General features: G+C 43.3%; 1 protein-coding gene across 2 annotated transcripts; it reads left to right on the top strand.

The window, feature by feature from the left end:
- Window positions 1-2,590: 2,590 nt before the first annotated feature.
- On the top strand, window positions 2,591-27,508 carry socs2 (suppressor of cytokine signaling 2). 2 transcript variants are annotated; one of them, XM_041977575.1, is made up of 3 exons: window positions 2,591-2,953; window positions 20,335-20,522; window positions 26,549-27,508. In XM_041977575.1, exons 2-3 carry the CDS (start codon window positions 20,396-20,398, stop codon window positions 27,028-27,030), a joined length of 609 nt encoding a protein of 202 aa, XP_041833509.1. In that variant the 5' UTR covers window positions 2,591-2,953; window positions 20,335-20,395; the 3' UTR covers window positions 27,031-27,508. The 2 variants fall into 2 exon arrangements, with proteins under 2 accessions (XP_041833509.1, XP_041833508.1); XM_041977574.1 differs by having other exon boundaries at window positions 2,592-2,953; window positions 20,332-20,522.
- The last annotated feature ends 65 nt before the right edge of the window (window positions 27,509-27,573 follow it).

Here is a 27,573-nt window from a genome sequence, read left to right as displayed (position 1 = left end):
ACGAGGAACAAGGCGGTGGAAAGGGGAACAGGGCAGTGGAAAGAGGAACAGGGTGGTGGAACGAGGAACAAGGCGGTGGAACGGGGAACAGGGCGGTGGAACGGGGAACAGGGAGGTGGAATGAGGAACAAGGCGGTGGAATGGGGAACAGGGCGGTGGAACGAGGAACAAGGCGGTGGAACGGGGAACAAGGCGGTGGAACAGGGAACAGGGCAGTGGAAAGAGGAACAGGGTGGTGGAACGAGGAACAAGGCTGTGGAACGGGGAACAGGGCGGTGGAACGGGGAACAGGGAGGTGGAATGAGGAACAAGGCGGTGGAATGGGGAACAGGGCGGTGGAACGAGGAACAAGGCGGTGGAACGGGGAACAAGGCGGTGGAACAGGGAACAGGGCGGTGGAACGAGGAACAAGGCGGTGGAACGGGGAACAGGGCGGTGGAACGGGGAACAGGGAAGCGGAACGGGGACCAGGGAGGTGGAATGAGTCGGGGAAGTGGAACAATGCCTCGCCATAAGTTTTACTCCTGACTTTAGTAACAACTAAAAGGCCGGTACCAGAAAACTTCAGGGTTTGTGAGGGCTCATAATTTGAAAGCAGGTCAGATACATGAAAAGGCCCAAGACCATTAAGACATTTATAAACTAAAAGAAGCTTAAAAACAATCCCAGAACACACGCGGAGGCAAATCAGCCATTCTAAAAGTGACTTAAAGGATTCTAAGGCAGAGTAAACAGAATAATCAACCAGCAGCTGTTTTTCATCTCTAATTTTCTAATCAGTCCAGTTCATAGAAACATTCCTGTTTTTGAGATTTCAGAATATCAGCAGCTTTTTTTTTTTTTTAACTTTGACAGCTCTCTGAGCCAATACTCACTTAATGTTGGAAACGAGAACCAAATGCACAACAAAATACAGTTTCTTCCTTGTTTAATGACAGAGGCATACACAAGCTTGTTTTCTCTGAATATTCCATCCTGTGAGGTTCCTGCTGCTTTTCCCACAATGTTTTTTTTCTTTTTTTTTTTCTCAGGAATTTGAGAAAATATCCAGAAGTGAAGTCAGCTGCTGGTGTGGAGTCATATCAGGTCAACATGAAGTCCCAGAACGTGTCCTTAAGACACACAGAGGTCTGATTATTCTCAGAAATGTCCTGAACATGACCCAAGTGATGGATCTGAACGTGGACTCGTCGGTCCACTTGTGATCGGATCACACTAAACAGATTTTAGCTCTAGAAACTCACTTCTACAAAGTCTAGAAGAAAGAAAAGCAGGAGGATAAAACTGACACATACAAACCAAAACCTTAGTCTATTTACTGACAAAACTTTTAAAGAAAAAACAAATAAGAAAGTATTGTTTATTTAAATAGCATGTTTTTCTCCAGATAATGTCCCAAATCACAATAGAAATCCATTAAAAGATAAATTATACAATATAAAAATATTTTAGAATAATACATGACAGACCAGACAAATGTAAATGTCAATAAAACAAAAGGACCAAGAGAAAGAGACATTTTTATAATTAACGAAAGAAGATCTTGAATTCAGAAGAAATCATTTGAGATTTAGTTGAAGCTTGGGTTGGTGTTATGAGGACGTTTGGATGGGATTTGTTTGTCTGTTGGGACTTTTTCTTTTATCCTTTGAGACATTTCTACACTGTGAATGTACTTTTTTTTTTTTTTTTTTTTTTTTATTATAGTAGCAATAATCTGACTGCACACGAGTTTTTAGCGAGGCAAGGCAAGTTTATTTATATAGCACATTTCCTGTACAAGACAATTCCAAGTGCTTTATATAAAACAATAAAAGCATTACAGCGAGGTGCAAGAAGCAATAAAAAGAACATTAAGACAAACTTTAAAAAGAAAAATATAAGAAGTTAAATAAAAACAGAAAGAATAAAATAAAATAGATAAAATGCAAGAAATAAAGTTCCAATGTGAGCAATGAAAAGTTGTTCCGATAAAAGGCAGCAAATAGAAAGGTTTTTAACCCCGATTTAAAACTGCTGAGTTTCAGCAGACCTGCAGTTTTCTGGGAGTTTGTTCCACATGTTATGAGCATAAAAGCTGAGCGCTGCCTCTCCACGTTTAGTTCTGGATCTGGGAAAAGAAAGTAGATTTGGACCTGATGACCTGAGGGATCTGGTTGGTTCTCCATGGGGATGGAAATTCTGTCTTCGTGCGTTCGAAGTGTGTTTGAGGGTTAAGATTTGGTTCGCAACTGGAAATGCAGCGTCTCCACAAAAAATATAAAGCAGAAGTGTGTGTCTGTGTGTGTGTGATTTTATGTCTTTTTACACTTGTAAAGACCAAGCCACCAGAGCGGGGACATGTGTATTGTAAGGTTATGTTGACAAACGGAGGACACTGTGTCTTGAGCTGAAGACGTCCAAACCGGGACCAGTTTTTGCAACAGGATCAGTTTTATAGCAGGCTGGAATCAGAAGTCCGGGTCCTCACAGTGGCAGAAAGACTCGTGAGTGCGTTCCACCTTAAATCTCTCGCACTGTGCACCACGTGACCGTATTCCTGGAAAGTTCCTGGAAACGCTTCTTATGTGTTTATGGTGATATCGGTGATTAGGCTGCGGTCTGGACGCGGCTGTCTCCTGTTCGGTGACATTTGCTCGTACGCCGGATTCGGACGCTCCTGGCACCTCTACGGGAAACGGGTCAGTGTTCTGGTTGCTCGGCGGCTCGCGGGACTTCCGTCGCTGACTGACGGAAAACATCCGAGGCTGGGACCTGCGCGTGCCTACGCTCGAACCGCCATTTGTGACTCCAGGTTCAGGAAGCGACGAGAGGACAGAGTCGGAGTAAAACCTCCTCCACCGGGCTTGGACTGGAGTCGTCCCCGTGGACATGTCGGAGGTTTGGCGGACCGAGAACCGGCGCTGCAGCCGCGGTAGCTCGTGAGCAGTTAGCTCGGACACGAGCCTCTCAGGTGCGTCCACAGCCATCAATCATCCCGTCACCGTTCGGTTATATTAGCTGCTGCGATCAAACAGTGATCAAACATGTCAATAAAAACCAGATCAGAGTTGGTCATAAAGATCGGACCATAATCTCACGGAAAAAACATCATTTAAATTAAAATGTTTAACATCTTCGTGACCTGTCCATGTGCACGCTCACGCCTAATAAAATAATTAGCCATTTTTATTTTCTAACCAGTTTGCAGAAAAACTACTTAAAACCTGAGAAATAATATAATTTTTATTAACCCTTTAAAACCGGCAGTAGAAATGGCCCGCTGGTGCAAACGCAGTTAAGTGCTTCATAATAACCTGTATGTGTTGATGCCATAAATATAAAAAGTACACAAAAATCAGAACATTTTCATCAAATTTAACTTAATAAACACACAAAACATAGTGATGCAAAACATTTCTAAATTATTGCAAATCTAAGTCATTGCAAAGCCCTGTTTTTTTTTTCTTCTTTTTTTTTTAAAGTTGTTGAGATACGCTCCTCTTTAGGAGGGTACTAAGATGTTTCGATTTGTGCAGTATAACAGTAGAAAACAGAGTATTATGTGTTTTTATGTCCCTATTATATGTACAAAGCAAACAAAAAGGTAATGAAAATCTGAAAAAAAAAAAATACTAATTAAAACTCAGACGTTTTTCTTTTTTATGAAACTGAGGCTAGGGTTCCTTTTAAAAGTTCGAAAACACTTATAAATGCAGTAAAATATTGACTCGTTAATTATTGGAAGTGTATCCATGTTTTTAGTTTCAAAGCTATTTTTCATGTACAGATTGCAGGTTCATTGTGTGAGAACTGTATGAACTGTAAGTTTCCAACATCTCCGGCTCCTGCTCCCCCGAGCATTTTCTCTGCACCATCGACCCCAGATGTGGAGTAAAAAAGAGAACTATGCTAAGATTTATCTAACCTTCACTGATATAAACTGAGCCAGAAACGACAGATTTTCTAAAAGCAAACTATGCTAGTCCTGAAGAATTGTGGTTAAAAACAAGCAAAATGAGCTAAAACTACTGACTGTGGTAAAAACTACTGACAGCCAATAACAAAACTACCTTCCACCTCACTGATAATCACCGCTGCTGCTTCTCCGAACGCTCGCGCCACTTCTTGGCACCATCGTGCGTTCATATCGCCACTGTGCACGCACGTAACGTGATTACCTCATCGACTCGTAAGGATGTCACGTTTTGAAAGGCGGTAGCCTGGCTTTAAGCTAAAAACGGACTGTTCTAGCTACTAGTGTTTATTTATATTATAACATTTATTTATGTTCAAACATTTAAAAGGGTCAAAATCATCTCAAATGCACATCTTCCTCATAAATCCGGTGTTCATTTAAGTTTAAATTAAAAATGTTTTTTTTCTTTTTGGATTAGCTAACTTTTAATTCTGTAAGTTCCACATTTTCAGCTCATCACCTGAGTCAGATCCACAAGTTTCACCTGCGTTTTGGTTTATTTTTCCACCAGGAGCTGAAGGAAAACCGTTTACTGGTTTACATTAATGTGAGAATAACAAACACATGGTGTTGCAGCTGTAAACATGGACGCACGTTTAAGCGTAAAAAGCAGAAGCTTTCTGTGCAAACAGCTGAAAAGACACACAGGAAGGCGGTTTTTTTGAAGAAAGCTCCGCCTACTCGCTCCGTTTCCTGGTGAACAAGCAGGAAAGGTTAAATCCATGCAGGCAGAAATGATGTGCAGGTAAATCTGCAGCAGGAACACACTCTTGTGTATTTGAATGCGTTATCATACGTGTGTTGAGTCAGAATTCAGATAAGATCATTGCAGGTTTTATTCCTATAAACTGTTCAGGTCACAGCCTCTGATAAAAGCAGAATTTAACAGTTGGAATGTCACGAATTAACCCTGAAAATCCTCCTCATCCCGACTTTCCATGTGGGATCGCGTGTGAAACATCTGTTAAACGTTTGTGTTACTGCTTCCATGTTTTCATGGAAAGGTAAGCAGAGGAAGAGTTCTTCCCTCCAAACTAACGCATTAAATCACCCTGGTGGGATTTCTTCTAGAAAAACTGAGGCAGGTGTGATTGTGGAGGACGACCCCAACAGTCTGTAAAGCAGGATATAAAACAGGAAATCCATCCAATACATTTCACCTCCTGCAAGATAACCAGTAGCATTGTAGCACAAAGTAAATGGAAATGTTCAGTAACTGGGTTAAACCGACTGGGCATGCGGTCCACATCTTTTACTGGCCAGTGTTTGATGGTCTGTAGAAGAAAACGTATTTAATTCCAGATATGTGGTCGAGTTTCTTTACCACTTTTCAAGTATTTTTTCTGTGTCAAACACCAGCTGTTCTGCTAAAGGAGAGCTGGAAGTTAATGCTAGCTTGTTTTCCTGCTTTCTAAAGAAAGATTCAAAAGCTTTTTTATAATGTAGTTTCCAAAAAGAAGCCTCCCAAGTCCAGGTAGAGGTTCTGTATCTTTTTCCATCTGTTCTCTCTGAGTTAAAATGTGGGATTTATTTATTCTTTACAGAGTAGTGGGGTTTTTATTATGTTTGCATCATAATATAGGACTAAATCAAACTCAAAGACCTATAAGGAGTGTTGATGTGGTTTTACACATTAACAGTGATAGACAAATTAATGCAGAATAACCCTGATCATTGTGAATTGTGGCGCTATAGAAGCAGCTACTGTAATCTGACACCCAGTAACTTCATTTGACATTAGTGACAGGGCTAATCAGACCTGATGCGGATTTAGCTAAAATACTGTTCGGCCTGTCTGTTACGCTGTGGCAGGAAGGAGACGTGGATGCGGTTTTAGCTAAAATACTGTTCGGCCTGTCTGTTACGCTGTGGCAGGAAGGAGACGTGGATGCGGTTTTAGCTAAAATACTGTTCGACCTGTCTGTTACGCTGTGGCAGGAAGGAGACGTGGATGCGGTTTTAGCTAAAATACTGTTCGACCTGTCTGTTACGCTGTGGCAGGAAGGAGACGTGGATGCGGTTTTAGCTAAAATACTGTTCGTCCTGTCTGTTACGCTGTGGCAGGAAGGAGACGTGGATGCGGTTTTAGCTAAAATACTGTTCGGCCTGTCTGTTACGCTGTGGCAGGAAGGAGACGTGGATGCGGTTTTAGCTAAAATACTGTTCGACCTGTCTGTTACGCTGTGGCAGGAAGGAGACGTGGATGCGGTTTTAGCTAAAATACTGTTCGGCCTGTCTGTTACGCTGTGGCAGGAAGGAGACGTGGATGCGGTTTTAGCTAAAATACTGTTCGGCCTGTCTGTTACGCTGTGGCAGGAAGGAGACGTGGATGCGGTTTTAGCTAAAATACTGTTCGGCCTGTCTGTTACGCTGTGGCAGGAAGGAGACGTGGATGCGGTTTTAGCTAAAATACTGTTCGGCCTGTCTGTTACGCTGTGGCAGGAAGGAGAGGTGGATGCGGTTTTAGTTAAAATACTGTTCGGCCTGTCTGTTACGCTGTGGCAGGAAGGAGACGTGGATGCGGTTTTAGCTAAAATACTGTTCGACCTGTCTGTTACGCTGTGGCAGGAAGGAGACGTGGATGCGGTTTTAGCTAAAATACTGTTCGGCCTGTCTGTTACGCTGTGGCAGGAAGGAGACGTGGATGCGGTTTTAGCTAAAATACTGTTCGACCTGTCTGTTACGCTGTGGCAGGAAGGAGACGTGGATGCGGTTTTAGCTAAAATACTGTTCGACCTGTCTGTTACGCTGTGGCAGGAAGGAGACGTGGATGCGGTTTTAGTTAAAATACTGTTCGGCCTGTCTGTTACGCTGTGGCAGGAAGGAGACGTGGATGCGGTTTTAGCTAAAATACTGTTCGGCCTGTCTGTTACGCTGTGGCAGGAAGGAGACGTGGATGCGGTTTTAGCTAAAATACTGTTCGGCCTGTCTGTTACGCTGTGGCAGGAAGGAGACGTAGATGCGGTTTTAGCTAAAATACTGTTCGGCCTGTCTGTTACGCTGTGGCAGGAAGGAGACGTGGATGCGGTTTTAGCTAAAATACTGTTCGACCTGTCTGTTACGCGGTGGCAGGAAGGAGACGTGGATGCGGTTTTAGCTAAAATACTGTTCGACCTGTCTGTTACGCTGTGGCAGGAAGGAGACGTGGATGCGGTTTTAGCTAAAATACTGTTCGGCCTGTCTGTTACGCTGTGGCAGGAAGGAGACGTGGATGCGGTTTTAGCTAAAATACTGTTCGACCTGTCTGTTACGCTGTGGCAGGAAGGAGACGTGGATGCGGTTTTAGCTAAAATACTGTTCGGCCTGTCTGTTACGCTGTGGCAGGAAGGAGACGTGGATGCGGTTTTAGCTAAAATACTGTTCGGCCTGTCTGTTACGCTGTGGCAGGAAGGAGACGTGGATGCGGTTTTAGCTAAAATACTGTTCGGCCTGTCTGTTACGCTGTGGCAGGAAGGAGACGTGGATGCGGTTTTAGCTAAAATACTGTTCGGCCTGTCTGTTACGCTGTGGCAGGAAGGAGACGTGGATGCGGTTTTAGCTAAAATACTGTTCGGCCTGTCTGTTACGCTGTGGCAGGAAGGAGACGTAGATGCGGTTTTAGCTAAAATACTGTTCGGCCTGTCTGTTACGCTGTGGCAGGAAGGAGACGTGGATGCGGTTTTAGCTAAAATACTGTTCGACCTGTCTGTTACGCTGTGGCAGGAAGGAGACGTGGATGCGGTTTTAGCTAAAATACTGTTCGACCTGTCTGTTACGCTGTGGCAGGAAGGAGACGTGGATGCGGTTTTAGCTAAAATACTGTTCGACCTGTCTGTTACGCTGTGGCAGGAAGGAGACGTGGATGCGGTTTTAGCTAAAATACTGTTCGGCCTGTCTGTTACGCTGTGGCAGGAAGGAGACGTGGATGCGGTTTTAGCTAAAATACTGTTCGGCCTGTCTGTTACGCTGTGGCAGGAAGGAGACGTGGATGCGGTTTTAGTTAAAATACTGTTCGGCCTGTCTGTTACGCTGTGGCAGGAAGGAGACGTGGATGCGGTTTTAGCTAAAATACTGTTCGACCTGTCTGTTACGCTGTGGCAGGAAGGAGACGTGGATGCGGTTTTAGCTAAAATACTGTTCGACCTGTCTGTTACGCTGTGGCAGGAAGGAGACGTGGATGCGGTTTTAGCTAAAATACTGTTCGGCCTGTCTGTTACGCTGTGGCAGGAAGGAGACGTGGATGCGGTTTTAGCTAAAATACTGTTCGGCCTGTCTGTTACGCTGTGGCAGGAAGGAGACGTGGATGCGGTTTTAGCTAAAATACTGTTCGGCCTGTCTGTTACGCTGTGGCAGGAAGGAGACGTGGATGCGGTTTAGCTAAAATACTGTTCGACCTGTCTGTTACGCTGTGGCAGGAAGGAGACGTGGATGCGGTTTTAGCTAAAATACTGTTCGACCTGTCTGTTACGCTGTGGCAGGAAGGAGACGTGGATGCGGTTTTAGCTAAAATACTGTTCGGCCTGTCTGTTACGCTGTGGCAGGAAGGAGACGTGGATGCGGTTTTAGCTAAAATACTGTTCGGCCTGTCTGTTACGCTGTGGCAGGAAGGAGACGTGGATGCGGTTTTAGCTAAAATACTGTTCGGCCTGTCTGTTACGCTGTGGCAGGAAGGAGACGTAGATGCGGTTTTAGCTAAAATACTGTTCGGCCTGTCTGTTACGCTGTGGCAGGAAGGAGACGTGGATGCGGTTTTAGCTAAAATACTGTTCGACCTGTCTGTTACGCTGTGGCAGGAAGGAGACGTGGATGCGGTTTTAGCTAAAATACTGTTCGACCTGTCTGTTACGCTGTGGCAGGAAGGAGACGTGGATGCGGTTTTAGCTAAAATACTGTTCGACCTGTCTGTTACGCTGTGGCAGGAAGGAGACGTGGATGCGGTTTTAGCTAAAATACTGTTCGGCCTGTCTGTTACGCTGTGGCAGGAAGGAGACGTGGATGCGGTTTTAGCTAAAATACTGTTCGGCCTGTCTGTTACGCTGTGGCAGGAAGGAGACGTGGATGCGGTTTTAGCTAAAATACTGTTCGGCCTGTCTGTTACGCTGTGGCAGGAAGGAGACGTGGATGCGGTTTTAGCTAAAATACTGTTCGGCCTGTCTGTTACGCTGTGGCAGGAAGGAGACGTGGATGCGGTTTTAGCTAAAATACTGTTCGGCCTGTCTGTTACGCTGTGGCAGGAAGGAGACGTGGATGCGGTTTTAGCTAAAATACTGTTCGACCTGTCTGTTACGCTGTGGCAGGAAGGAGACGTGGATGCGGTTTTAGCTAAAATACTGTTCGACCTGTCTGTTACGCTGTGGCAGGAAGGAGACGTGGATGCGGTTTTAGCTAAAATACTGTTCGATCTGTCTGTTACGCTGTGGCAGGAAGGAGACGTGGATGCGGTTTTAGCTAAAATACTGTTCGGCCTGTCTGTTACGCTGTGGCAGGAAGGAGACGTGGATGCGGTTTTAGCTAAAATACTGTTCGGCCTGTCTGTTACGCTGTGGCAGGAAGGAGACGTGGATGCGGTTTTAGCTAAAATACTGTTCGGCCTGTCTGTTACGCTGTGGCAGGAAGGAGACGTGGATGCGGTTTTAGCTAAAATACTGTTCGACCTGTCTGTTACGCTGTGGCAGGAAGGAGACGTGGATGCGGTTTTAGCTAAAATACTGTTCGGCCTGTCTGTTACGCTGTGGCAGGAAGGAGACGTGGATGCGGTTTTAGCTAAAATACTGTTCGGCCTGTCTGTTACGCTGTGGCAGGAAGGAGACGTGGATGCGGTTTTAGCTAAAATACTGTTCGACCTGTCTGTTACGCTGTGGCAGGAAGGAGACGTGGATGCGGTTTTAGCTAAAATACTGTTCGACCTGTCTGTTACGCTGTGGCAGGAAGGAGACGTGGATGCGGTTTTAGCTAAAATACTGTTCGACCTGTCTGTTACGCTGTGGCAGGAAGGAGACGTGGATGCGGTTTTAGCTAAAATACTGTTCGGCCTGTCTGTTACGCTGTGGCAGGAAGGAGACGTGGATGCGGTTTTAGCTAAAATACTGTTCGGCCTGTCTGTTACGCTGTGGCAGGAAGGAGACGTGGATGCGGTTTTAGCTAAAATACTGTTCGACCTGTCTGTTACGCTGTGGCAGGAAGGAGACGTGGATGCGGTTTTAGCTAAAATACTGTTCGGCCTGTCTGTTACGCTGTGGCAGGAAGGAGACGTGGATGCGGTTTTAGCTAAAATACTGTTCGGCCTGTCTGTTACGCTGTGGCAGGAAGGAGACGTGGATGCGGTTTTAGCTAAAATACTGTTCGGCCTGTCTGTTACGCTGTGGCAGGAAGGAGACGTGGATGCGGTTTTAGCTAAAATACTGTTCGGCCTGTCTGTTACGCTGTGGCAGGAAGGAGACGTGGATGCGGTTTTAGCTAAAATACTGTTCGGCCTGTCTGTTACGCTGTGGCAGGAAGGAGACGTGGATGCGGTTTTAGCTAAAATACTGTTCGGCCTGTCTGTTACGCTGTGGCAGGAAGGAGACGTGGATGCGGTTTTAGCTAAAATACTGTTCGACCTGTCTGTTACGCTGTGGCAGGAAGGAGACGTGGATGCGGTTTTAGCTAAAATACTGTTCGGCCTGTCTGTTACGCTGTGGCAGGAAGGAGACGTGGATGCGGTTTTAGCTAAAATACTGTTCGGCCTGTCTGTTACGCTGTGGCAGGAAGGAGACGTGGATGCGGTTTTAGCTAAAATACTGTTCGGCCTGTCTGTTACGCTGTGGCAGGAAGGAGACGTGGATGCGGTTTTAGCTAAAATACTGTTCGACCTGTCTGTTACGCTGTGGCAGGAAGGAGACGTGGATGCGGTTTTAGCTAAAATACTGTTCGGCCTGTCTGTTACGCTGTGGCAGGAAGGAGACGTGGATGCGGTTTTAGCTAAAATACTGTTCGGCCTGTCTGTTACGCTGTGGCAGGAAGGAGACGTGGATGCGGTTTTAGCTAAAATACTGTTCGATCTGTCTGTTACGCTGTGGCAGGAAGGAGACGTGGATGCGGTTTTAGCTAAAATACTGTTCGGCCTGTCTGTTACGCTGTGGCAGGAAGGAGACGTGGATGCGGTTTTAGCTAAAATACTGTTCGGCCTGTCTGTTACGCTGTGGCAGGAAGGAGACGTGGATGCGGTTTTAGCTAAAATACTGTTCGGCCTGTCTGTTACGCTGTGGCAGGAAGGAGACGTGGATGCGGTTTTAGCTAAAATACTGTTCGACCTGTCTGTTACGCTGTGGCAGGAAGGAGACGTGGATGCGGTTTTAGCTAAAATACTGTTCGGCCTGTCTGTTACGCTGTGGCAGGAAGGAGACGTGGATGCGGTTTTAGCTAAAATACTGTTCGGCCTGTCTGTTACGCTGTGGCAGGAAGGAGACGTGGATGCGGATTTAGCTAAAATACTGTTCGGCCTGTCTGTTACGCTGTGGCAGGAAGGAGACGTGGATGCGGTTTTAGCTAAAATACTGTTCGGCCTGTCTGTTACGCTGTGGCAGGAAGGAGACGTGGATGCGGTTTTAGCTAAAATACTGTTCGGCCTGTCTGTTACGCTGTGGCAGGAAGGAGACGTGGATGCGGTTTTAGCTAAAATACTGTTCGGCCTGTCTGTTACGCTGTGGCAGGAAGGAGACGTGGATGCGGTTTTAGCTAAAATACTGTTCGACCTGTCTGTTACGCTGTGGCAGGAAGGAGACGTAGATGCGGTTTTAGCTAAAATACTGTTCGACCTGTCTGTTACGCTGTGGCAGGAAGGAGACGTGGATGCGGTTTTAGCTAAAATACTGTTCGGCCTGTCTGTTACGCTGTGGCAGGAAGGAGACGTGGATGCGGTTTTAGCTAAAATACTGTTCGGCCTGTCTGTTACGCTGTGGCAGGAAGGAGACGTGGATGCGGTTTAAGCTGAAATAACGTTTTATGCATAATAATATGTCATTTGAAACAAAGACGCCCAGAGACGTGACACCATTTTAAGATTGATTGAGATTGAATCAACGAAAAGAAAATCTGTTGCTCTAAACAAGGAGCCATTCCTGCTTTGATTTTATGGCAGGCTGCACGGGAAAATGCGTCCCGACCCGACCCTGCACCTGTTGGTGGAAACGAGGCTTTATATGCTGGTGTGAGCAGGACCAGGCTGTGGTCTGACCTACCCTGTGGGGGGAAGGCAGTGCAGCTGTAGGCACCTTTTACATTTGCAAAGAGCAGATCAAGTGTTCTATTATGTCTTGTTTCATGTTCAGAAAAAATAGGTCCAGGTCAAAGGTCGCAGTCGTGAGTTCAGAGGTTAAATCCTAATAAAATCTTAATCTGCTGAATGCATTTTCTACTCTCAGATGAAAGAGGCTTTAAGATTGTATTTTTATGACCAACATGATGGTGATGATGTTTATTAAGAACAGATAAATAACAAATGTTCTGACAGAAACAATAAAACATTTGTTGTTTTTACTTTTAATTGATTTTTTTCGGTATATATATATATATATAAAAAAAAAAAAAAAAATCTTAATAAGCACCAGGCTTTAAAACATCATCGTTTTGAACAGAATCAGTTCAATGGTTCAGAGTTTGTCTTCCAAGTAAATAAAATTAAATCGATTAGTTTTTAGGTTATTCTGTGTCATTCAGATGTTCTGAGTTCCTGTTTAATCCGGATATTAAAGCTCCATAAACATAGCAGAGGAAATCCCAGCTGACAGTATTCAGCAGCTTTAATCCTTGGTATTGAGTCTGTTTGGGAAATAAAGAGCTTTACTAAATGTTCTTATGACCATGAGATGCATACTTTATCCATCTGCTCAGTTTTTGCAGGAAATATTAGAAAAGTGCAGAAATGCTGAGCTCTTTTCTTTAAATCTCCAACTATCACAGAATTTGTGTCCATTGCAGAAATAAGAGAAACATTTATAATTTTTTATTTTTGCCACACTTGCATATAAAGAAGAATTTTCAAAAAGATAAATAAAGGATCAATGACTGTTTTTATTTTTATAAAATATTGTTTATGCTTTATTTTTGTCTCTGAGCCAGAGTTTATATATCAGCCTTTACCGACTAGGTATTAAAAAGATAGTCGTAGCTGTAATTTGTTGACTCAGAGCAGCATCAGTGTAGTAAGTCATTTCCCTCCATGCTCTATTCTATCCTCTGTCTCCTCTTTCCATTTGATAAGAGTGGCAGGAAAATCAAACTGGTCTTGGGGAGGGTCAAGCAAGGAATTAGCATCATACCTGGCAAGGTTTGTGTTATTCACTGACTTTCTTAATTGTTTTTAATCCTCTTTTGTGCTGAATCCATGTTCATCTGATTTAAGGAGTTTCTTAACAGTTTTGTTTAAATCTGATTATAATCTGTGTATCTTAACGACTTGCTTGGTGTTACTTATGGTGGATTCATCCATGAGTGAGGAACACAGGACTTTTAGCACAGCTTTGTCAATACCTCTCTCAAGTGTAGCTCGGTGCATTTCTGGTAGAGCTTTTTATTCATGTAGCTGCCATGTAGCTTGGTGTTTCTGGAAGGATACTCCATCTCTTTCATGAATTTAACCAGATGAGAAAAATTTGCAGTAGCCAATTCATTTAGTACTGAAACCGTTTGGTGACATGGAAAAAAACAAACAAAAAAAACAAAAAAACAAAATAACTCAGGGCCACGTATCCTTAAATCGTGGGCAGGATTACTAAGCATCAACAACCCAGTAGCTCAGTTGCTATTCTATAATTACAACATCAACCAACCAAATGAAATGATAATTGCATATAAATGTCCATCAATCCATTTTCTTCCGCTTATCCAGAGTCGGGTCGCGAGGCAGCTGCCTAAGCAGGGAAACCCAGACTTCCCTCTCCCCAGCCACATTCACCAGCTCATCCGAAGGGATCTCGAGGCGTTCCCAGGCCAGCCGAGAGATGTAGTCCGTCCAGCGTGTCCTGGGTCTTCCCCGGGGCCTCTTTCCGGTGGGACGTGCCTGTAACACCTCACCAGGGAGGCGTCCAGGAGGCATCCTAACCAGATGCCCGAGCCACCTCATCTGGCTCCTCTCGATGTGGAGGAGCAGCGGCTCTACTCTGAGCCCCTCCCGGATCACCGAGCTTCTCATCCTATCCCTAAGGGAGAGCCCGGCCACCCTGCGGAGAAAACTCATTTCAGCCACTTGTATTCGCGATCTTGTACTTTCGGTCACTACCCACAGCTCATGACCATAGGTGAGGGTAGGAACGTAGATCGACTGGTAAATCGAGAGCTTTGCCTTTTGGCTCAGCTCTCTCTTCACCACGACAGACCGATGCAGATCACTGCAGACGCCGCACCGATCCGCCTGTCGATCTCCCGCTCCATCCTTCCCTCACTTGTGAACAAAACCCTGAGATACATGAACTCCTCCTCTTGGGGCAGGACCCTATTGCAGACCTGGAGAGAGCACTCCACCCTTTTCCGGCTGAGGACCATGGTCTCGGACTTGGAGGTGCTGATTCTCATCCCAGCCCCTTCACACTCGGCTGCCAATCGCTCCAGTGAGAGCTGAAGATCACGTCCCGATGAAGCCAACAGAACCACATCATCCGCAAAGAGCAGAGACCCAATCCTGAGGCCACCAAACCGGATCCCCTTAACACCTCGGCTGCACCTAGAAATTCTGTCCATAAAAGTTACGAACAGAATTGGTGACAGAGGACAGCCGTGGCGGAGTCCAACCCGCACTGGAAACAATTCTGATTTACTGCCGGCAATGGGGACCAAGCTCTGACACCAGTCTTACAGGGACCGGCCAGCTCGTACAAGTCAGTCCGGCACTCCATACTCCCGGAGTACCCCCCACAGGAGTCCCTGGGGGACACGGTCGAATGCTCAAATTTAAATAGTGCATTCTCAGACGGTACTTGAAAAATACTTTGCTATACAATTTCTTTATGTTCAGAAGGCAGTTATTCCAGTTATTGATGGCACAATAAGTAACTGTTCTCTTTAAGGAATTTCTTTTTGGACGTGGCGACGTGATCTGCTGACCTAGTAAAATAAGAGTGAACCTGACTACACCTGACAATTTGGGTATATAAGAAAACAGGTTGAGAAGAAAATACTGTTCCTGAAAAATTTAGTCGTATTGAAAACCAGCCGGTCCTCTACGGTTAACCATGAGTTGACGCTGCATACTAACAGTGTTTGTTCTTATGGGACAATTTAAAACTAACCCAGCAGCTCTTTTCTGTGTAGTTTGTCATTTCTTTAATTGCCCTTTAGATGCAGAGGACCATACAGGTGCACAGCAATCCAGGTAACATAAAATTAAAGATTCAGCCACCTGTCCCACAATATGTGAAGGGACATAAGAGACATTTCCTCATCATGAAGATGCCACAAGCCATCTTCTTCACTGTGGTATCAGTGTGTTCTGCCCATGACGGCTGACTATCAATGATTGTGCCCCATAGTTTCACTTTATCTACCTGTTCCACAGGTTCCCCAGACAAGTTTAAACTCGTCCTTAGTGCAGATGGCATTTTATGACTTGATCCGAAGAAAATTGGTTTGGGTTTAGTAATTTTCAGTACCAGCTTATTTCATTTTATCCAGTCAAAAACCAAATCTAACTCAGCTGATAAAATATCTTCTAATTCACTAACAGTTTTAGCAGCATGAGATGATGTTGAATCTTCAGCATACATTTGTACAGTTACACAAAACTAAATCATTTGTGAAGATGGCGTAAATGAGTGGACTGTAATAAGCCTGTTGTATCCTATTTGTGAGATAACTCTTCACAGCTAGAACGGCAGACTATATCCTCAGCATTCTGGTTTACAGACGAGCAGATCGTGAGCTATGACATCGAATGCTGCTCTAAAATCAAGCAATACTGCACCAGGCATCTTTGAGTTATCCATTCCTCGAGTCGGTTAAAGGGCAGAACAAGTTGAAGGATTATGTCTGTAAGCATGTGTTCAAGCCATACACCTGGACTTGTGCATGTACTGTCCTCCATCAGTTTACTGAGACCTGGGAGAGTAGTGATAGGTCTGCTGTTCTTCCCAGTGAGTGCTAGTCTGCCAGCTTTAGGTACGGGAATAACTTTACCCTCTTTCCAGATCTGGGGATAAACACCCTTCATGAAGCGTGCATGTAAGATGTGACATATCGGACCGTGAATGTAGTCAGCTGCCAGACCAAGGACGTTACTGCCCAGCATATGAGTACCCACTGAGCTGTGTTCAGGCAGACTTCAACAACGTTCATCCACACTGTTAAAGTAAAAAGTGCAACTCTTATCTAACATCACATTATTTTTTAAGAGTTCCAGATAATCAGCATCAGTATAGCTCATATCCTGCCTCAGTGCATTGACCCATTTATTAAAAAATCATTCAAATAACTTCCTATATCAGATGGTTTGGTCAGAAACGTGATTCCACAAAAGAAGCCCCACCAGTTCAACTCCCCATTATTTCATGAAGGGTTTTCCAGAGCTCTTTACCATCCTGCTTTACAGCATTTATTTTCTGCATGTAATATTCTTTTTTCATTGATCTGTTCAGTTTTGTAACCTGGTTTCTCAGTTGACAATACTTGAATCTGTCCTCCACTTATCCAGACTTCACTAATGTAGATTTGACTTTATCTCTTTCCTTCATGAGGCTCTTTAGAGTCTCATTCAGCCATGGAGCTGGTCTCGCTTTACAACACACTTTCTCATAGGGGTTTGCTTATCAACAATCTTCACAAAGCTTTCTGTTAAGATATTTAGGAAGGCTTCAGGCTCCTCAGCAGCATACACATTAGTCCAATCAAAGTCACCAACATCTGCGAGGTATTTCTAGCTTTAGGTGAGGACGATACACTTTGATCCATAGAGATTCTAAACTATCTGACATGAACTCTGAGCGCAGTGTTGCCAAAAAGTTATTTTTTTATATATAATGCTATGCCACTGCCATTTTTATTTCTGTCCCTTGTAAAATTTTCTAGCTATCAATGCAAATCTCCATGTCCAGAACCGCAGCATGCACATGGGTCTCCGATACAGCCAATACATGAATGGTGTTATCAGTAATCCGATAGTTAAGTTCATGTACCTTATTTCTGATGCTGCACATATTCAAATGGGTCATAACAAGACCTTTAGAAACAGGAATTAGGTGCTTATCCTCAGTGGGCCCACCATCCATTTAAAGGTTCAGCCTAAATGAGCTCAAATTAAGGAGAACAGAGAACTAGTCTCTAGCTGCAGCTCCTGACTTTAGAAAAGAGGGATGGATAATTAGCTTGTCATGTCAGATATATGCTATGTCGCCTTGTTTTCTGGCAGCTTTCATGGCTGGAGTGAGTTCCTTGCATTTTTGCCTGACAGCTTCAGTGTAGTCCTCATTCACGTAGATGTTGGTGCCTTTAAGATCCTTAGCCTTTCCCAGAACAGTCATTTCATCTTTGTATTTGACAAATCACATTAGGCCTAGGTCTTTCACCAGAATATCCGGATGGATTGCCTATGTCCACATTCAATCACCATCTGACTGCTGTCCAGGTGAAGTTTCTCATTGAGGACCTGACTTTGTCCTCTTTCTCCTTCCAGCTTTTGTTCTGGGTCTCAAGAATGCCATCCACAACAAGGTTATTCCTTCTGGTCTGACCCTCCAAGTAGTTCCCCTTCTCAGTCCTTTGTCAGATTCTCCTGCATTGTTCTGATTTCAGCACAAGCAGTTCTTCTCCCGGTCTCAGTTTTCTCGTTTTCCTTTGTTAGATCATCAGCGTCCCTCTGGGAGAACTGCAGGCTGCTTGTCAGCTCCTGTGTCTCCATGGTTAAGTTGTCAATCCGGGTATTAACATTGTTCTGAAATAATTCCACTGCAGCCTTGAAGCTGCAGCAGTTGTGTGAAACGGATCCCTGTGTTGACTCATTAGATTTCGTACCTGTGTGGCGACAGCAGCTCCTCTGCATTACTTTGGTTCATACTTTGGTCTTCTTAGGTGGCATGAGGTGCAGAGATTCTCTGCTAGGAACCCAGGGTCCTGTGTGACCATGGGATAATATTTTTTTTTCTGTCAGTCTCATCAGACGGGCTCAGTAGTTTTGTACTATGAAGCTATAAAGTTTTAAGAAACCTGTTAATTTCCTCTTCAAACTGCATGTGTGTCTGTGTTTTCTTTACAGCTGCTGTGTTAGAAACGGCATCAAAATGGCAAAACACTGGACATTAAATTGTGCGGTTCATGTCACCACAGTTATGTTCAAGCCACGAATAAATTCTGAGCTAGTTGGCCCGAAACGTTTATTTGGGCTGCTTGGTAACGTTACCGGCACCGGCGCCGCTACTACCGCTGATCTTCTGATGTTTTTCCCTTCAGATGATGTGAGGTTAGACTGGCATAAACCAGCCGTCTGTGAATGGATCGACTTACGGGAAATCTGCCGACAACGTTCGGTGACAGCAGCTCAGCTCAGAGCTTAGAGAAGAGAGAGCCCTGAATCAGTAGCAGAGGTCCTCTCCTTCCTTTTAGTTTTACGGCTCTGATGCAAACTTTCCCACAGTGAGTTTCAGGCCCTGCCACTAAATTTGTGGTCTGAAACGAAAATGAGGCAGAAGTAAGACGTTTTCCAGGCCGATCCACTGTTACTGTTTTTGTGTCTCTTTTAAAAGGGTGACCTTGTAAATGAATATTCAGTGTATTGCACAAGAGTTTTGTTTAAGAAAGTTCTCTCAACGAACGACGGGCACTCAGATCGGTGAAAAGACACGACCAGCCGACAATGTTAGAACTAGAGTCCAGTCTCAGGACATATCCTTATATAGCCCATCCCTCTCAGGAACAGTTGTCACGCCCACTGATGCTGGACTCTATAGTCAGGCTTGACGTTGACCAACCACAGCGGGAAGGTAATAAAGTCCTTTGATGTTTCTACGACTGTATTCACTCCCAGTGGCACTAAAAATAACAGTGTCCTGTAAAAACAGTCCTGGTCACAATCATTAATGACTAACAGTGTCTCTCACAGATGTATCACAATATCATCAATGATCAATCCACAAGATTTTTCCATCAAGTTTGTAAATATAGAAGTAAATAAATAGCTGCACCTGTACAGTAACAAACAGCGAGAACAGAAGAAAAGACAGCTGGACATCACGTCTCCGTCCTGCATCTGTTCAGTAGATTATTTCTATTTAAAAGTGTTTATGCATAATTTAATTTCATCCGTGGATTGTAAGGGGCTTCCCAGCATGAAGGTCGCTGGTTCAAGCCGGTTTGAACGGTGGCCGTTCTGTGTACGTGTTCTGCCCGTGTTTGTGTGAGTTCTCTCTGGGTTTGTGGCTTCTTCCCACCATCAAGACATTATGTCAGGTTAACAGGTCGCTCTAAACCCCCCTACGAGTGATCGTGAGTGGTTGTTTTTCTCTGTTTGTTGACCCTGCGACGGACCGGAGACCCGTCCAGGCGTAAAGTCAGTACCAGTAATCATTTCTTAAATCTGTTTTTATTGTCACTAGGTTGGAAACTATTTTGTAATTTCTTTTATTATCTTTAAAATGCTTAGAGTAAATATAATTCTACATTTAGGTAGATCTGATTGTAAAAGTTGATTAAGTGTTTCTATGGCTTGTTTAATAAATGTGAATGGTCTTTTTTTCTTGTTATCAAATGAAGTTTTCCTCCAAAATAACTAATATATATATATAATACATACACACACACACACACACACATACATATATATATATATATATATGTGTGTGTGTGTGTGTGTGTGTATATATATATATATATATTTAAATAATTTAACCCTTTAAAGCCTGAAACAAGAAAATAAAAGATTTTTTTTTTATCTGAAGTCTTTATTTGTCCCTTTAAATAAATGAAGAAAACAAATGGATAAATGAGTTTTTATCATAAAGTGATGCAAAAGGTCTCAGAAACTGTACATATCATATAGGATACATGCAGCATTAAAGGACAACCACTATCAGAAAATTTTTCTACACATAATGGAGAAGTTAAATATATCAAAATATTTATAAAAATATTAGTTAGATTTTCTCCAAATTCCACAATAATTGGCAAATGAGCCATATATGAAAAAATATTTCCAGTTAAAATGATTTTTTCTTTTCAGGCTCAGAGAAATAAAAACTTGTGATAATAATAAATATTTTTGGCTTATCTTATTAACTTTCCAGGACTGTGTGAATTTTTTAGGTGCAGACTTCGTCCATGTCCATCCTCTGTCCGCACTTCGAAGTGTGCAGACCCTGAATTACTGGAGCAAAATGCTTCCATCTTCACTTGCCTGAGAGAATTTAGAAAACTCTCATATTTTGTCTGATTTTCAGCAGGTTGACGTGCTTTAGGGCTCTGTCCAGGCCCTGAAACTAGGCTAAAGGTGGCATCTGTCCAATGACCTGCCAGTCCTCTGAGTCCTCGGAAACCATTCAGGAAGAAAGACGAGCCGAAGACGCCGCCGGTGCTGTGGAATCGGACAAGAACTGCATCACGTCGGCCATGAAGGAGCTCAGAAACACAGGTACATGGACTGCGTTTCAGTTGCTGTAAACATGGATGGTCTAGCCAGGTGGGAGAAACATCTGCAAAGCACGTCCAGACCCACGGAGCTGCTCGAGCTTTTGCCAGGGAAAAACTTTAAAAAAGGTGTCAAATTCGACTTTTATTCATAACAAACCTCTTTCAGTCCTACTCTGTTTCCACAACTCCAGCTCATAGATGTTCTTTTTACTTTATTTTTATAGAAGAGACATAAACAACATACAACATACAGAAAAGGCTTTTTTCATGGAGGCTTCAACTAATATGTGTCTCATCAGTAAATGCAGTGCAGTACTGCCCAAATAGATTGTAGAAAACGAGCAGTGAATTTTATTGCCAAAAATATTTTGGATTACCCACATAATCTCTTGCAGCTCAGAGATGTTCTGATCCAATCTGATAATGTTTTCATAAACCTCCAAAAACCAGGATCTGCAACCAGGACGGTCCAGTCCATGACAAGCAGCTGAGAGCTTTTACATATAAACATTTTCTCTTTTATTTCTCAACCAAAAAAACTTTCCTTCCGTTTGCAGTCATAATTATTAATCAGCCAATCTCACACATGAACTCCTGAGATCGTCTGGGGAATAGTCAGCTTAATTCAGTTCTCCTTTCACACCTGTGTTTAAAAAATCCCATTTACCTGAGGTCAGATGTAGGAAAACATAAAAGACTAGCTGCTTTAATAGCATAATGGATATCAATAGCTGCTATGTAAGCAAGAAATAGATTACATTTATTACTACTTTTAACTAAAATGGAAGATGAAATGTATTAATCCATTATGTGACCAGCAGAGAACATGAGAACATAAAATTTTAGCTAAAATGATGTCAGCTACTACTGTTTTTACTAAGGATATCATCTCACAATGAAATGCAATAATATTTTAAAAAGATAGCTTTAGCCCTTTTGTGGCAAGACGATGTGTGAGCAAGGGAAGAATAAGTCCATTTTTCAGCTTGGGGTGGTAAACAATCACAATTTATTTAGCCATTCTGCACACTGAACATCCGACATCCTTCTGGGCAGTCCAACCCGTCTGCTTAGCAGCACGTCCTATATATAGTCTGAGGCCCCACCCTCTCAATTTCAACAGGCATATCACAGCAGAAAAATTAGTTAACAAGCTAATTCGCAAAACATCATGATACTGAAACATATTCTCATGTGCTCATGGGCTCAGTTCTGCAGTATACACATGAACAATTCAAACAGAATTATAGAAAATCAAACATATTTAGTACAATCCTTTCCTTTCAACTTCTCATTACATCCATTCAATTATTCAATTAAGACTGAGAACGTGCCCACACACACACAATCTACAAAGAAACTCCATGGTAGACACGCCTTCTCATTGAACTAAGACAAATTCTTTCTTAGAAGAAAAACACAGGGAATGATTGACACTACACAAATGAGAAAAACAGTGAATGTTAGGTGCCCATGATTCACCTTTGCACACAAGAGGTAACAAATTGCAGGAGGGAGCTAGTGCCTCCTAACACCTTTTATAACAGAAAACCTAATTGCTAAGAGGTGTTAGCTGCTACGGTCTGCTGTTAGAAACCAGATAAGTTTTGCTGCTTCATTGGATAAGAAAAATAGTTTCTGTTAATAAAATGGTTTTAGCTGATGTGTCCCCATTAAAGACATTAGCAGCTACATTAGAATTAAAAACGAGATTAGCCACTAATTTAGATTAATTTTATTTATGTTTTTAATTTGGTTTTGTTTTCTGCTATTCTAACAAATCGAAATAGACATAAGCTGCTTTATATAGATATTTTTTTAAATTGACCATTGTTTGTTTTTTTTTTGTTTGTTTTTTTACAAATAAAAAGATCTTAGCCATTAAGTCAAGAAAAAATGTTAGCTTTTTAGCATTAGCCACTTTTTGATTGCATATTTTTTTCTAAAGCTGTTATCTGATACTGTTAGAATTTTTTAAAAAATTGCATCTATATTGAAAAGAATTTTTGTTTTGTTGCAAAATTTTTACAACTACATTAAAATTAAATTTAGCATTAGCACTTTTAATGTTCAAAGGAAAACCACTAGTAGTCATGCCACAAAGAACAAGATCGAATTAGTTTGAATTTGATGAAATAGATTAATTTAGCAAAAAAACAACAAAGTTTGCCGCCGTTATCACAAGATGTTTGCTGATTTATAAAAAGATAATTTTACTCTAAATTAAGCTAATTAACTGTCACTCATGTTTCTGACTATGCAGGAAAGCTAGTTTTGATTTTTATTTCAAAAGATCATAATAGTTGTTATTATGAAAATGACGTTAGCTGTATTAGGCTGTTTAACCTGGCGCATACTTGCTTGTGTGATATCCTTTTTACCAGATGATTCCACTAGGGGGGCGCATTGGAGAACTAAGACGATAAACAAGACTCTAAACATACCAAGGAGGATAGTGTTTGGATGCCATGATACTCACACTTAATTAAGGACAAATATATTGTTGGCCTAAGAATCTAAGAAAAATGTAATTATCCCACAATATTCTAAGCAAGATGCTACTTGCTATTACACAACCAAAAAAGATGTTGGCTATGTTTAAGAAAAAGAAATCCTCTTAGCATCAGATTATGTTAGCAACTAAATAAGATAAAACAAATTAGCTGTTATGGTTTTTTTTTAAAAAAGGATGCTAGCTGCTACATTTGAATAAAAGATATTGTATATCAGATAATGTTAGCAACAACATAAAATTAGAGAATAACAGAATAAAACTCCTGCAAATCACTTCTACAGAATAGCTGCTATATTTTATAAAAAAAGATAAATTTAGCTGTGTTTTATAAATTACACCATGTTAGCAATTACATAAGATTCAACATATTAGCTGCTGCTGATCTAAATAATTTTAGCCGCTACGTTATACTAAAGAGATAATGTTAGCTACTTTATGTAAGTGACAAAGCCTATTGCTTTATAAACATTTAAACATCTAAGCTGTCACCAAAGATGTTCACGAGTCCTTTTATGCAAGTCCAAGTCACTTTTCAAGTCATTTTTTGTTGTAATGAGTAATCTGCAATTCGACGCCTGCTGACTGCTCTGCTAAGAGGATGCATTAAAATATCCAAGGAATTTAAAATCTACTCAGCCTTTATCTACCAGCATTTAGTAACAGCAGCAACCTGTATATAAACATGGACATTTATTCATATTAGTAAAATGTTCTTAACCTATCCAAGAGTTTTAAATGTGAACCAAAATCCATCTGAACCACTGATAAATTTAAAATACTAATACTGCAGTTCATAGCATTTATTCCTGAATGTAGAAAGGAGGGTCAATATGATGCACTTGAGTGCAGGATAACCAACCGCCTGCAGGTTTTAGACGTTTTCCTGCTGCAACACACAGGATCCACATGACAGCTTGTTGTCATGTTCTGCACAAGCCTCTAATGACCCATGATAATTTGACTCAAGTGTGTTGCAGTAGGTAAACATGTAAAATCTGCAGGACAGCGACTGAACAGGTTGAGTGATCCCTGCACTCGTGATGCAGAAAAATCTTCATATTTTTTTAAAGGGCTTGAAATAATTGAATGAGTACAGAAAATATTCCTTTTAAACATTTTAAATTGAGTAAAATAAACTTAGTATTTGAAATGATTCCCTAGTGCTAGCTTTTGCACCCAAGGATCAGACCCCCAGTGTCCCCACCTCTGGCAGCTGCCCAGCTCACACTGCACCCGACCCCTATGGCCCCTCCTGCAGGTGGTGATCCACAGGAGGAGAGGCCCATGTCACCCTTTCGGGCTGAGCCCGACCCGGCCCCATGGGCAAAGGCCCGGCCACCAGTCGCTCGCCTCCATGCCCCACCTCCAGGCCTGTCTCCAGAGGGGGGCCCCGGTGACCCACGTCCGGGCAAGGGAGACCTTGGTCCTTGCTTTATTATCATCATAGGGGTGAGTTGAGCCGCACTTCGTCTGGTCCCTCCCCTAGACACCTGTTTGCCATGGGTGACCCTACCAGGGGCACGAGCCCCTGACAACATAGCCGCTAGGATTGTCAGGACACACAAACTCCTCCACCACGATCAGAATCGTTTCCAGTGCGGGTTGGACTCCGCCAAGGCTGCCCTTTGTCACCGATTCTGTTCATAACCTTTATGGACAGAATTTCTAGGCGCAGCCGAGGTGTCAAGGGGATCCGGTTCGGTGGCCATAGGATTGGGTCTCTGCTCTTTGCTGATGATGTGGTTCTGTTGGCTTCATCAGGCCGTGATCTTCAGCTCTCACTGGAGCGATTCACAGCCGAGTGTGAAGCGGCTGGGATGAGAATCAGCACCCCCAAGTCCGAGACCATGGTCCTCAGCCGGAAAAGGGTGGAGTGTTTCCTCCGGGTCTGCAATAGGGTCCTGCCCCAAGTGGAGGAGTTTACGTATCTCGGGGTGTTGTTCACGAGCGAGGGAAGGATGGAGCGGAGATCGACAGGCGGATCGGTGCGGCGTCCGCAGTGAATCGGACTCTGCATCGGTCTGTCGTGGTGAAGAAGGAGCTGAGCCAAAAGGCAAAGCTCTCGATTTACCAGTCGATCTACATTCCCACCCTCACCTATGGTCACGAGCTGTGGGTAGTGACCAAAAGAACAAGATCGCGAGTACAAGCGGCTGAAATGAGTTTTCTCTGCAGGGTGGCCGGGCTCTCCCTTAGAGATAGGGTGAGAAGCTCGGTGATCCGGAAAGGGCTCAGAGTAGAGCCGCTTCTCCTCCACATTGAGAGGAGCCAGATGAGGTGGCTCGGGCATCTGATCAGAATGCCTCCTGGACGCCTCCCTGGTGAGGTGTTCCAGGCACGTCCCACCGGAAGGAGGCCCCGGGGAAGACCCAGGACACGCTGGACGGACTACATCTCTCGGCTGGCCTGGGCACGCTTCGGGATCCCTCCGGATTAGCTGGTGAATGTGGCCGGGGAGAGGGAAGTCTGGGTTTCCCTGCTAAGGCATCTGCCCCCGCGACCCGACTCTGAATAAGCGGCAGAAAATGGATGGATGAATGGATAATTTAGATTCAGTGCTTGCAGAACCAAAAAATATTTTTTACAATCCTAATGTTAGACATTTCTAACAAACAGACCCAGTAAAACCGTGTTGTTTACCGTGGGTCTGATCCCAGTGTAACGTCGTCATGGCAAAGTTACCGTTTATGGAAACTGTTCAGTAAATGCCTCATTCTTCTGAAAACACTCAGTGGAGCCAATCTGATGGAGTTAACATTATTTTCATACAAAGGTAGCAACAAGATGACGTTTATGCTGCTGTTACTCTTGTTGCTAACATAGATGCTAAAATTAGCTTCATATTACAGTGACAGACCTCTCCTGGTGTATTTTAAGGTGGATGTGGTGGATCCAGCTTCCTGGATTATTATATCACAAAAGTTCCAGTTTACTGCTCTTATACTTTATTTTGTTTTAATACCTAAAAGTGACAACAGCTGTGTTCTCTGCTGCTGTCAATGTTTTGGTTGAATGCGCGTCTGTGAGAAGTTAGTCAGTGTTACCTCTGGGGAAATGACAGCAGACAGGAGACTGGCCAGAGAAAATAATGAAAATAATATGATTGTTCTGAGTCTCAACTTGCGAGTCCAAATCAAGTCTCAAGTCACTGGAAATGTGATTTCAGTGTGACTGGAGTGCGAGTCCCAGACTCGAGTCCCCATCTCTGGCTGTTAAATGTAACTCCAAATAGTGTTGGCTTATTATCATAAATTGGCTAATGTTAGCAACTAGACACCGTAGTGATACCCGCTGTGTTTGAGTAAAAGGTAATGGTAGCTGGTTGGTATATATCACATGGTTTTAGTTATGTTACTGACTTCCTGTTTGCAGCTCAGTTGTTGCTTTTTTGACAAAATTACCCTGAAAGTGATAAAAATTAATGGCTAAATGAATGTTGAAAAGGATTGGTGGCCACAACTTGTTGGTCGTTCTAATTCCTTAACTTCAACTTGTGCTCTCTGTGCCGTCAGGTTGGTACTGGGGCAGTTTAACCGCTAACGAAGCCAAAGAGATCCTTCAGGATGCCTCGGAGGGGACCTTCCTGCTCCGGGACAGCTCTCAGAGGGATTACCTGTTCACCATCTCCGCCATGACGTCGGCAGGTCCCACCAACCTACGGATTGAGTACAAACATGGCAAATTCAAGCTGGACTCTGTGGTGCTGGTGAAGCCCAAGCTGAAGCAGTTTGACAGCGTGGTCCACCTGGTGGAGCACTACGTCCAGCTGTCCAGGACCAGTGATAAGGCGGCGGCAGCAACTAACTCTCAGCCATCATCATCGGGGCTCAACGGCACGGTGCAGCTGCTGCTCACCAAACCTGTGTACACCGCCACGCCGTCACTGCAGCATCTCTGTCGCATCACCATCAACAGGACGACGCGGCAGGTCCAGGATCTGCCCATACCCAACAGACTGAAGGACTACCTGATGGACTACACTTACAACGTGTAGATGATGACACCCGTCTGACCACTGACCAATCCCATCATGCCCTGCTCTAAAGGCAGCTGCAATGAGCAGTGAGATGGCAGGACATCTCTTCTGATGGAGGTTTACGCGACCTTTGATTGAGCATGCTCCGTGGTTCTGGAACCGACCCGGTGGAGGCAAACGGCTGGAAAACGCCCTGCCACGTTTCCTCTTTTACAAACTCTGCTCCAGTAAAAGAACTGGTATGTCCCGTATCAATAAGTTCTGATCAGACACCCAGAGGGGTTCAGCTCATTCTGACAGATCAATAATTATTGATCACTATGGGAATTTCCTGAATTTAACAGATGAACCCATAGATCTGTGAAAAAGTTTGTATCTGCCCTGAAGAAAAGCTCCAGAAAAAGTCCCAAAAGATAAAAATTGATTTCTGCTGTAAATAATTGATAAATCAATAATTTATAGCAGCTTTAAGTTATTAAAATAAAGAGGCCAAATAGATGAGTTATTCTGTCTTTTATCTGATTTATTTTAATTCACTTTAATCCATAAAAACTATTTATA

The sequence above is a fragment of the Melanotaenia boesemani genome, chromosome 23 (assembly GCF_017639745.1).
Source record: "Melanotaenia boesemani isolate fMelBoe1 chromosome 23, fMelBoe1.pri, whole genome shotgun sequence".
NCBI classification, from domain to species: Eukaryota; Metazoa; Chordata; class Actinopteri; order Atheriniformes; family Melanotaeniidae; genus Melanotaenia; species Melanotaenia boesemani.
The sequence above is the reverse complement of the archived record's forward strand: the minus strand, read 5'-3'. Positions and strand labels throughout refer to the sequence as shown.